Source organism: Platichthys flesus, chromosome 24 (assembly GCF_949316205.1).
Source record: "Platichthys flesus chromosome 24, fPlaFle2.1, whole genome shotgun sequence".
NCBI lineage: Eukaryota > Metazoa > Chordata > Actinopteri > Pleuronectiformes > Pleuronectidae > Platichthys > Platichthys flesus.
This window is the reverse complement of record NC_084968.1, coordinates 2,104,899-2,117,341: the sequence shown is the minus strand read 5'-3', so window position 1 is coordinate 2,117,341 and position 12,443 is coordinate 2,104,899. Positions and strand designations below refer to the sequence as shown.

General features: G+C 42.6%; 1 protein-coding gene across 1 annotated transcript in view; it reads right to left on the bottom strand.

Annotated features, from left to right (window-relative positions):
• ank2b (ankyrin 2b, neuronal) overlaps positions 1 to 12,226 on the bottom strand; it is a 153,964-nt gene extending 141,738 nt beyond the window's left edge. Inside the window, exon 1 of the mRNA XM_062383984.1 lies at positions 11,930 to 12,226. Coding sequence (XP_062239968.1) covers positions 11,930 to 12,016 — 87 coding nt within the window. The 5' untranslated portion in view covers positions 12,017 to 12,226. The remainder of the gene's footprint in view (positions 1 to 11,929) is intronic.
• Positions 12,227 to 12,443: the final 217 nt, after the last annotated feature.

The window sequence follows — 12,443 nt, the reverse complement described above, 5'->3', positions numbered from 1 at the left end:
GACATGACCTGAGGACATCAAGCTTTGTGAATCAGCTGCATACAGCACTTCACTGATTTGTTAAGTCAATTACTATTGTGGAATTGTTTTGCGTGAATGAGCTTCCAGAGAAAACCCACCCTTAAGCTGTCACAGTTTTTTCTTCTATTATGTCTTGTTTGCTTTCTGAATACTGTCGTTATAAGGGTTGGAAAAAATTTTGTTGTAAGCAAAGGACTTGTGAAAAGTGAAAATCTGTCATTAAAAGTGAATGCAGAGTAACACACTTGTTTAATGATGTTGAATTATACACCCTAATCAGCCAATCATATAAAACCTATCCATATCGATGCATAACACTGCAGGAGACAGCCAGTTAAAAAACTTATTATACTGTGAACTACAGAGAGATTTATCCAGCACTGGAAGGATTACTCAATGTTTTGAGAACTTGCCTGCATGGCGAGGGCCCATATGTAAAAATTGTACACTCCAGCTGAGCCACAAAGTCTCCTGGAAGTTTAAAGTTGTGTCCTGACAACACACTGCACTACGTCCTGCACCCTGACACTCGCCCGAGATGTAAGGATAAAACGGAAAAAAAAAGAAAACCTCTTAGCTGTGATTTGGGTGTTTTAGTTATAGATTATGTAGCATGATAATAGATGTAGTATTTAGTAATACGTATCTGCAGTTTGTTTTGCAATGAAATAGACCTTGGTAACCTGTTGATAAAGGTTTAAAGCTCAAATACAAAACCTCAGTAGAGTTAGATTTGACAGGCAGAGGAGGCACATTGCTTCCTCCTCCTGCCTGTTTGCTTTTCAAGGAAATGTGTTTGACCAAGAGCAGTTTAGAGATTGTATTTTAAGTTAACAATAGTTAGTATTTTCAAGTCTTGGTCTTGGTGGCCACTCAAGGTACCTACATTATGCACAGATTCACACACAAATTCAAGTGAGTGCCACGAACAGTTAACATTCTGGTCAGTGGACGCCCCTCTCTACCTCCTGAGCCGCAGGCACCCATAAACACTTAAACACATCCAAAACAGTGGAGGAAGAAAACAGCCAGTACAGGCCTGATAACTTTCCCCAAAAGACAATCTGACTCATCTATTTAGCATTTCAAGCATTTTGGCCTCAGCCCAAGTGTTAGTGATTGAGCGTTTGAGAGTGAGTCATCTGCATCAGAACCATATCACACATCCAGCAGTACAGCTGCCTCCAGCTAAGACCCGGCCTGGCTTAGTGCTCCTAAAATACTAAACTAATTTCCTCTCCATCATGGGATTTGAGCACCCTGCAGCAGGGAGTGAGGGAGGGCCGAGCCTGAGCCACTTTATCATTTTATCAAGCTGCAACAGCAGTGGTCAACCCCCCTCCCCAAACACACACAAACCCCACCACCCTTCAAGGCGGTATTGGTGAATTCAACCATAGATAATTGATTTCACTCAAAGTGCATGCTCAATCTGGCATAACATGTAAGGTGGTGTAATGGAAGAATGAAAGTGGATTTAAGTTTCTTCAACAGTCCCTGGTCAGTCCATCCAAGGGGAAGGCTCGCCCAGCCTCACCCAAATCCAGCCACTCTCTCTAGGTTAAGATCTCACATTTCACCCCTTAGCTGACATCATGGAAATGCATTCAAACATATTGCTGTAAAAAAAAAGTGTTAAAAATGGTCCAAGTGAGCTCTGACATTTAAACTCTGTCAGCTCCAGAAAGGAGTCTGGATTCAGAGATTAAACAACTTAGGTCTTAATATTTTGGGTGAGAAACAGCGATCCTTTACAGACCACCTCCCTAAAACAATTTTCACACAGTCCCTTACATTTCCAGAGATATCCACTAGATTTATTTGTTGAGTCTCAAATAGCTTTTATAAATGAAATAATGCTGAGGCGAAACGCATGAAATCCTCACAGAAATTATTTTGTGCATTCACTGGGCAGAAATTTCCAACATTTCCTGCCAAGTTATACTGCCTGCACAGACACACACACACTCACACACACACATACACTTGCCAATGTCCACATAAAATTACAAATGCCTACGATGAATCAACATTAGAATAGAAGAAGCTAATGAAACCAACTGTCACTGTGCTTACGCAGCATCCTGCAGACAGGCGCCACATCAGGGCAATATATCCACTGTGTGTCGCACAGCATGGTAAGGGAGGGGGCTTTTAACCCTAGTGAGTGTGAGGCCATAATAACCTTCACCTGAAGGCCTGCTGAACAGCAATCCTCTTTCACTGACAGCAGAGAGGTAGAGGGGAGGGAACAGCTCTGATTGAAAGGAGAAAGGGATGAATGTGATGGGTCAGTGGGGAGGGGATTATGTGGGATGGTAGTGGGCAAGAAAAACCGTACAACGCAACATGATGTGCAGCATCTACAGTGATAATTTACAACCACAGACACAGAAAAGACTATTGCAAGCCTGTAACAAGAGGGTGTATGTCAGAAAACTGCCCTGGGGTTACATAGTACCTCAGAAAAAGGTTGCAGGTTCTTTGGCAGGTTTGGCAATTTAGTTTTAACAATTAATATAACTAATGGTTAACGGGCTGTTCTCTACTTTTTAGTGCTTCAGAAATCAATGGCCTCATCAGAATCAGAATCAGAATTCTTTTTATTGCCATGTATATTTGCACATACAGGAAATTGCCTTGGTGTGGTTGAATCTTCTTTCACATAAAATCATCCAAGTGAATTCTATGCGGGGGGGTGAACAGAATCTGAGAAAGGGAGAGCACTAGATCAGTAATAGTACTTCAGACTCCCTAACTCTGTGTACAGACAGAACACAAACTCGAAGTTTAGAGGTGGTTGATTAAATAGAAAGTCAACGAAAAGATGCAAATGGATGTTGGGTGCGAATTTGCCCTACTATGGATTTAGGAGATAAAATGTTTCAATCTTAACAAACCATTTGTTTATCCCAGTGCATTATGAATATACTTATATAAATAGAAAAATAGAGAGATTAATAGACTGTGTTCGGCCACTTTATATTCACATGCTGAGGCTATAAGGTCCTGTCCCAATTCACCCCTTAGCCCTCAAGTCTTTTCTGTAGCCATTCTTTAATATATGTCGCTAACCATTACTGTCAGTAGCAGATCCACTTTGTCGTCAGCCCAAGATTTTTTTTTAAGTACAATTGACCAAAGACCTTCTTTGAAACTCATCATTAACCTGGAGCTTCTGAATCAAATCTTACCACAAAACAGCATTGTTTTGTTACTATGCAGCACAAATCAGAGGTGCATTATAATGACTGGACATATAATTGTGAAAAAACATATTTAAAAACATGTTGAACAATTCCAGTTTAGACAAAATACATAAAACTAGATATGTGGGTTTAAATATAACTACTGCTGAACGCATATCACGTGTGTATCTGCGGTTTCCTGAACTCATGCGTCAGATAAAGGAAGTGGAGCTGGATGGCCACTTCCACTCACTGCTCAGATAGCTGCAGGCCAGAAGATAAAACAGCCATCATTTAGATACTGTTTTAAAATAGACCTGTTTTTATCCGGGCAGCGAGCATGATGAATATGTAGGATGACTGTTTATTTCAAGACCTAATTCCATTACATTCCAATGAGAATCCAAAACCAGAACCATCATTAAAGAATGACAAAATGGTGATTAGAAATACCTCACACGTTTGAAAAGTTCTGTAAGTTCAGTGTTATTATGAGGAGCTTGTACACTCATCTGAGGAAACCTATGCTGCCACTATAATGTGCTGCTTGTGTTGGCTATCTGGGAATTACAATAAGTAAAAAATCTTGATGGGCATGTAAAAGTACAACTTAAGTTCCAGGGTCAAAGGATGATCATTGAGAGATGAGAATAGCTGGAGAAGGTGCAACTGAAATGAATTGTAGCAATGATTCATAAACTTTGCTAATGTTGTCAGTCTGCTACTACTTATGTTTTTAATGCCAAAGGAACTTCCCCAACAAATCCATCAAAGCCCTATTACATGCCATAAACTAATTTACAGCCCAAGGTGATTGCATCATACCCTGAGAGGCGCTTCAGGGCCTGTGTTGTGTTAAATGGTGTTGGTTACAGTCACCATGCGTGTGCACTTCCTGGACAATGCAGTTCAGTTTGGATGTCGGAAAGATGTGTAATGGCAACAAAGTCAAGTATCTGACACCTAAAATAACCTCACATTATGGCTATGAGTGACATACAGGGCTTGGGATAGGGTAACATACAACTAAGTGCCTATAAATCATTACAAACAGCTACAAAACAATACTACATTTAATGAAGGCTAATCCAATTTGCATTTTTGTCGTAGCCACCTCGTAAGATCTAAGATTCTTCGATACGAAGTGAAGGGGACACCCATTGATTAACATTATGTTACAAAAAAGCATGTGAATTAATTTTGACTTCTTTGATTATGTAATGCTTTAAAAGTCTATTGGACAAACATTGTTGTATTTCCAAAATATAGGATGGACCCTATTTCCAAGGCCAGAGCCACACAAGATTCTGGAAGATGTAAACGAGAGCTGATCAAATGGACAATTGTGTTTTTTTGGGGAAAATGGACAGAAACCAAAGTCCACCTCCTTCTGTGAAGAAAACAAGTGCTGGCTTTGTACCCTGGAGACTGCTGGCCCTCCCTGGACACACAGACTGCTATTCACACTGCTTATACACAAAACAAGAAGAGCCTCCAGTTTGCACTTGAACCTATCAATGTGGTGCACCGCGTTGCACTTCACACGTCCTGCTTGTCCTCATGCACATGACAGACAAACACAGTGACTTTAGATACAAGCTCAGAGGCACTTGGAGGCATGTGATACATGCCCACAGCATAGTGCCTAGAAGGCTGTCTAAATAGTGTCTATGAACCCACACCAGTACAAATATGCTACCAGCACCTACACATTCAGATCAGAGTGAGTGAGCGGCTGAGGAGAGTAGGAGGTGTTCAAGCCAACAAGATCCACAACCTCAGACACAAGTTCAAAGCTCATCACTCTTACCCAGAAATGTTGTTTAGGGTTGTATCCATGAACTAAACGCTCATGTACTTATCACCCAGATCCACAGCAATGATACTAGTTTGCTTTGCAGTGGGATCATGGCCCAGTGTGCTGCATCTCCCGTTTTTTTGGTTCGTCTCTGGTTCGACTCCACGGAGAGACACAAAAGACGAACCTGGATTGATCTGTCCAAAAATCCAAATCTCCCTACCCTGTCTAGTGCCCCAGTATGAAAGGAAGTAAAGCATGAAACTAAATTGAAAAGGAAAGTTTCGTGTCAACTCCGATTACGTACATACACAAAAATTGCCATGGTTTGCATTCTGTCTCCTCCCAACAGGCAGCACAAGTTTTGTAAACCATGAGCATGATCTGTCCATAACCTATTCAACCCTAGAAGTTGAGCTATGGATGCCAATGTCTTACAGAATGACTCATAACCTTCAAGACTTAAATATCTCGGTTGTCAACAGCTGATGTGTCCGTAGTAATGGGATTTGTGGGGATAAACATAGACAGAGTCATAACGCTAGCTAAAGAAAGGACTCTGTGAACAGAGCGAGAGATCAAAGTAGAAAAACAACACAGCGATTGTGTGTGGCGAGGAATAGAGAGGGAGATAAAATGAGATAATGAGATAACTCAGAGGAAAATGAGTCACATCTGTGAGTGTGGTCTGGGCGAACAGACAGCTTTTGATTGACTGAACACCCGCATGACTCTGCAAACTGAGCTGGGTACATCTGCCTGCAGCCAGCTGAGCCACACATCTGTGTGTAGAGTGATACCTGCCAGATCACCAATGACCCATAACCCCCCCCCCCCTTTCCCAAGCCATCCACAGCCCACTGCAGCAGAGAGAGGGACTGTCCTCCTATTGCTGAGTCATTAAAGATAAATCCAGAAGGGAAACAGACTGTTTAGAAGGGTTTCCATAATCATTTCAGGTACTGAGTCCCATATGTTTCTATGTACGATATGTGTTTTTAATCTGTTTGCAGCATTTCATTTTATTTGTGTAACAACGTGTACCTGTAATTTGTCCCAACTTGTCGGAATTTGAAATGTTGTTATTATTTTTTCACGTGCAATGAAATCTGAGGTTAGTTGCTACCACCCATTTGATCCTTTGTAAATTACGCTGAACAGATTCTACATGTGAATATGCAGAATCTCTTTGTAGGCCAGGGACAACATTTTCGGAGCAGAAGCCTTTTATTTCCATTGGTTTCTAATTTGACCAATTACTTCTGAGCAGGCGTTGGTCCCCTGAAGGTAAACGGTTCATGGGTAGAGCACAAGAGGTGGAAAACATTTACCAAAATACTGTACATCGGCTATCAGCTTTTTAATTCAGGTGAAGGTGTTAATTGAAATTAGCCAAAATGTTGTCTTGACCTAAAACAACAAAAATCATTGTGTTTTGTGTGCAGAAACGTTTGACTCCTGTGATAAAATAAACCAATTAGACTGTAAACAGGGTACAGTGAACGGAAGATGGAGTCTTGGCCTGGATATCTGCTGTCTACGCAGGAAGCCCCATAAGCTAATTCGTCATCAGACAACAACAAATGGGCTCCAAGATTAGATTAAGGAGGCATTTCTCAGTCACGTTCAGCTTAAGAATATTACTAACATAATTAATCTACATTCAACAATATGCAAGATCATGGCCCAGTGTGCTGCATCTCACGTTGTCTTCATTTCTGTTCTGCTGAGAAAATCCTGAGTCATGTCCTGCAAGGTGGCGACTGAGAGAGAAACTCTGTACCCTCCAACACAACTGTCACCCTGCTACTGTTTATGAGCCCAACAAGCTCTGACCTCCCATACTTTGTCATGCCATCCATCCAGCCTGACCTCCTCCAAGACAATCATTCTTTATATTACATGCTCCCATAATAATCACTATGGCTGCTAGAGGTCACCGAAACTATAAAATGTAACTGTGGATCGTGACAAACTGCTTCATGGATGTATCTCTCTCTCTCTCTCTCTCTCTCTCTCTCTCTCTCTCAACACTTTCTCTACATTGATCTATGATGGTGGCAGTATCATGATATGGAGGGACCTCGCAGCAGGAGGGACAGGGAGAATGGTTGAACTGGAAGCCTACTTGACAGTGTACGTGGTCTGAGACTCAGAAAAAAAGAAGCATGAGGTAAAGAGCCCAAACCAGGTGTGCATGCGAGAGAGAGAGAGCAGCGCACAACTGCATCTACAACTATGAGGTCTGCATGGATGGTAAAAACGTTATGGACGATAGGGATATGCACCAAGACTGAGCATGCAGTGAGAGTAACCATGAGTTTTACTACAGATACCGGTACAAAAGTTAAAATAGACTGTTGTCACTATTCAAAATTACTATTTAAATAGCAGGGTGAGAAGTGAAAAGGTTATCTGAAGCTGGTTGGTAAATAATTGATAGCAGTTATGTTGACAATTGAAAATGGGTTCAAGGCTCATAACATTCACAAAGACATTCTCATGGCAGCACATCTTGCAAAGTTGCCATCAATAACTGCTACTGGAAACATCCACCCAGGGACATGAAGTGCAAAAATGTGTCCACATTACAGAATAAAATATGTTTTATAAAAGATTGCTGTACTACGTTAATTATTACTAGGGCTGTGAAATGATAAAAAATTGTTATCAAATTAATCACAGGTTTCTATGGATTAATCATGATTAATCACCTTACCGATTTTCTCGGTATATTTTTGTGAGAACAAAAAGATTTATGACAAAAGACAGATATAAACATTTAACATTCTTTCTATTTTTATTCATAAATAAACAATAAAATGGTCCTGCAACTCGGCAGTTCTTTAGCAGTTCTCTTTGCTATTCCATATGGAACATTCATCCTAAACAGAATTCGGGCTTCTTAGCCATTGTATGGTTGAATAAAACCTTTTTCTTTTCTTTTTAAATCAAACTGAAATTATTTGGGCTTCTTAGCCATTCTTTTTATAGTATGGTTGAACATTTTTATATTTTTTGTCCAACAACCATTAACCATGACACAATCTAATGCCTCTAAAGGTCATCTTAGCTAGTTGTTCTTTAGCCAGTTGGTGAGGCAAACTAACTTGTTCACATTCTCTGACAGTAAAGCTGACCTCTTCTTTTGCCCAATGTGTCCTGCGAGTGAGTTTGGTTTGGCGCATTGAACTTGAACGCCCGTCGCCAACCAACGCATGCTGTACGTTGAGGTGGTACTTTAAGCGGCTTTGCTACGATGAAACAATAACAGCTTCCCGCAGAGTGTACATATCATCTTTGTTTTTTTGGAGCACGATCTTCCTGTCCAGAAGGTGATGTTTGTTTGTTGAATAGCAGCTGCCGTCTGACTGCATTAGAGCGGCGACCAGTGCAGAATGGGCGGAAATGTGGGTATATTGGAAGGTCCTTCTGCGCATGCGTTAAATGCGTTAAAAAAAATTGACGAATTAATCCTGTAAATTAATCATAACACGTTATTTTTCACAGCTCTAATTATTACATAAAAGAACTGAGTCTGTGCGAATGTTGCTCATGCCATGCGAGATACAGAAGGGAAGATGAATTTGGTCTTTAAACAACAAGGTAGGAGGATTGCAAGAATTGCGTCACATGGTGATTGTGGCGGATGCAGTATATCACCTGTGCACTGTTCAGTTGTGAATGAATGAAGGAATGAAGGGGGTATGGAGGAAGCCATATTTTTGGTTTCAGATTATCATGTTTGTCGCTGTTGATCGCTCTTTGCTTTGAAAGCCTTGGATGTATTGGATTATGTAAGCTACCAGTTTTATGTCAAGAAACATATTGGATGCCTTTTCTGATTGACTAACCCGCCAGCATGTCAAGCAGGCTAGTCTTATTCTTCCATCTCTGTCACACTGCCAGCACTACCAGAGTCTGATTCCGATGTCGGACGTCACTATCTGACCTTGGTTGAGGCAGAAAAAAAGAGAGTGGCAGATGTCCTGCCCTACAGGAGCAGGCCTGGTGGCAAACCAACCCCTCCTCTACCTGCTCCGTCCAAAATCGCAGCCTCACACTCCTCTTAGTAATGTTAATCTCGCCATTCCCACTCACCCAGAAATGGATCCCATGAGCATCATCGGCTACAAATGTGAATTTTAATTCTGAGGTAAAAAGAAGGGAAGAAGCTCATTTGTCCTTCATGGCAGCCTAGAGGAAGCCACAGGCTTCTTGAGTGGCTTGCGAGTGTTCTCAGATTATTCGGACACGCACTTCACAATCGTTCACTGGGAGAAACCCCAGACTGGTCCCCAAACTACGATTAATCACAAAATCACACACAAGAATGACCCATCAGGCTGGAGGAGGTGAAACGCTTCAGTGGACATCACTTGTAAAGTATAAAGAAGCAGTTAATAAATGCTGCAATGCATTTGCTTTACCCTGTCCCTCACACACATTGCTATCCCTTGTTGTTGTGTCTCCAAACCCCTGATTACAGACATGTGCAGTGTTAAATAAATCAGGGGGTACTTCATCACTCTATGGATTTGTATAGCGCTTTTCTAGTCTTGATGACCACTCAAACCGCTTTACATTACAGTTTCACATTCACCCATTCACACACACATTCATACAGTGCATCTATTTGCAGCACTTAGTTATTCTATGGGGGAGCATTCGGGGTTCAGCATCTTGCCCAAGGACACTTAGGCATGCAGATGGTTCAGACTGGGGATCGAACCGCCAACCTTCAGGTTGGAGGACGACCACTCTACCCCTCAGCCACAGCCGCCCCATCTATGTACTTTCACCGCATGGTTGCCTGATCAAACTAGCTGTGATGTCCAGTGATGGGCAACTGCTGATCGAGCGCCAAACTGGGGCTTTTGTCAGCGAATTGCAAAACACATTTGGGACTGGGAAATTATGGTGGAAAGCATGTAGTGTGAACTAGGATTAAAATTTGCAGACTTTACCGGCCAACACTGGACAAACTAAACACCTTTTGAGTTTTTATGGCAACTGATGGCTACAATAGGTTATATTTCCTGTTTGGAAGGGGAGGGCAGGTTGAGGGGTATTCAGCTGCAACATGCAACTTCTCCACTAGATGTCACTAAATTTGACACACTGAACTTTTAACTTGATTGAGAATATAGTCTAAATAAGAACCGGCTATGTACACAGCATTATTTGATTATCCTGGGATGAATAAGGTCTTACCTGGACAAATCAAATCAAATCAAGACATGAGTAGGGATGCTGGGATTAACCGTTTTTCACATAACCACAGTTTCATAACCCCTGCCCTGAGAATTATAAAAACGACCTTATCTAACTATGGTGTCCTGCATCTCGCCAGTCAGTTAATTTGTGTGTGCCGTGAAATATGTCGCGACTCACGTTGTTTGTGTGTGCACTGTCCTGTTAAATCTCCTTTTGTGTCAATCATAATCAATGCTTGTTTTACATGTTACAAATCACTGTCTTTATAAGCAACTCGTGTAAACACCATGATCGGAGTAATGTCTCATCTCATCATCTAATTTTTCATCTCATTTTCGTCCGCTTATCCGGGGTCGGGTCGCGGGGGGAGCAGCTCAAGCAGGGGGCCCCAGACTTCCCTTTCCCGGGCCACATTGACCAACTCTGACGGGGGGATCCCGAGGCGTTCCCAGGCCAGTGTTGAGATATAATCTGTCTCACTCTTAATAAGGTCACCCAAAAGTGAGTGATCGTGTAAACATAGTCAGTGACTTAGTTTGTCATTTATAACTGGGTATTCTATATAGCAGATAACAGACTTAGGGCATAAACATGACGATAGGAAAGGGTTTGTCATTGTCAGACACATAACAGAGTGATATCCTAAATAATGCTGGGTGCAGTTGGAAGCCATTACCCTACAGAATCTCGGAAAACGGAAATTCTGACAAATCAAATTGCAACTTCTAATCACCCAACGCCCTCATATCAAGCTCTCACATGATATCCCCTCTGCTAATGTGAGAGACCGAGCAGTGGAAGGCGCCATTCTCTTTACTGTCACTTCAACCTTATGCTCTCACAAGGACACCGGCACCGGCACAATGCACCTGTTTGTGAAGGCGTCTATTTAGGTTCAGGGCAGGCCGTAAACACAGTCACCTTTACAAAAGAGACGTGCTGGCTGAATGTGCACGTGACTACTATCTATGTGAAGCACTATCTTACAGAAATATATGGTGGTTCTCCCTTCTATTACTCAGCCCCTGTGAACCAGCCATTACCAGCAGTTTGACAAGTTGAGTATAGGATACAGCATTCTAGAATCACACAAATAAGACAATTAAGCCATCTGAAGAGAACACCATCACTGGCCCATGATAAACACTGTTGGATGATCAGCAGGGAGAAGTTCATGCGGTGATCGTGCCAGTGTCACACTCGGGGATCCGCCTGCACCGTCACAGCCTGCTCTCTCTTCATGGGACCCACTGGGATCCAGCACTCCAATCAGCAGCATTGACAGCACGTCACACCTGAATCCGTTCAAAATCGATCCGATTCTAGGGTTCCACACCACCAGCAATAACAATCATGACAGTGGAAGACCCGGGGTCATTCTCAAGTCTATGATTAGCCTGTTAAATTCGGTGTCATTTTAGCATGAACTTTTATGTCGGGTCACACTGATTCCTTATTCCATCACGGATTACGATGACACTGAAAGATTAAACCGTCTGAAATGTGAATTACATTTAAACACGCGCACTGTTTCACGTGGTAAATATATGCCGAATTAAACTGCAAATTCTGTCGAGTCCGACACCATCGAAAACCAAGCTCCCGCACGCATGTGTGTCTTCAGGTGTCCGGATAAGTCCTACATCGGTGTGTTTTCAAACGAAGTTAGGCGTGGGTGAATTGAGAGGGGGGCACAGACGTGTACCTGTCGGGTGGTGGAGAGCTCCTCGTTCCCAGTGGGCGAAGGTGTCCCTCCTTCGAGCGATGCTGGGGTGACGGGAGAAGAAGCCATGTTCCGTCACTCACTCACTGACAGCTGCTCCCCGTGTCCTCCTGCATTCAGCCCCGCCGCTGCCGCCGCTGCCGCCGCTGCTCCAGAGGACCGGGAACGGTTATGGTTTCCTAGTCCGAGCACAGTGCCGCTCTGTCCGGCTACACAGAGGAGCCACTGTCCCTGCTCCGGACGGTGCTAGTCTGCTTAAAGTCCGGTGGTCCAGTCCAGGCAGATGACGTTCTCCCCGGGTCTCTCTCTCTCACTCACTCACTCTATCACACACACACACACACACACACACACACACACACAGACACACACACAGTGATACGCTCTGCTTCGGTCAAACAGGCCAAGTAGCAAGAAGATTCTTATTTTGCTGGACATTTGTTTCTACTGCTTTGTGTGTGTGTGTGTGTGTGTGTGTGTGTGTGTGTGTGTGTGT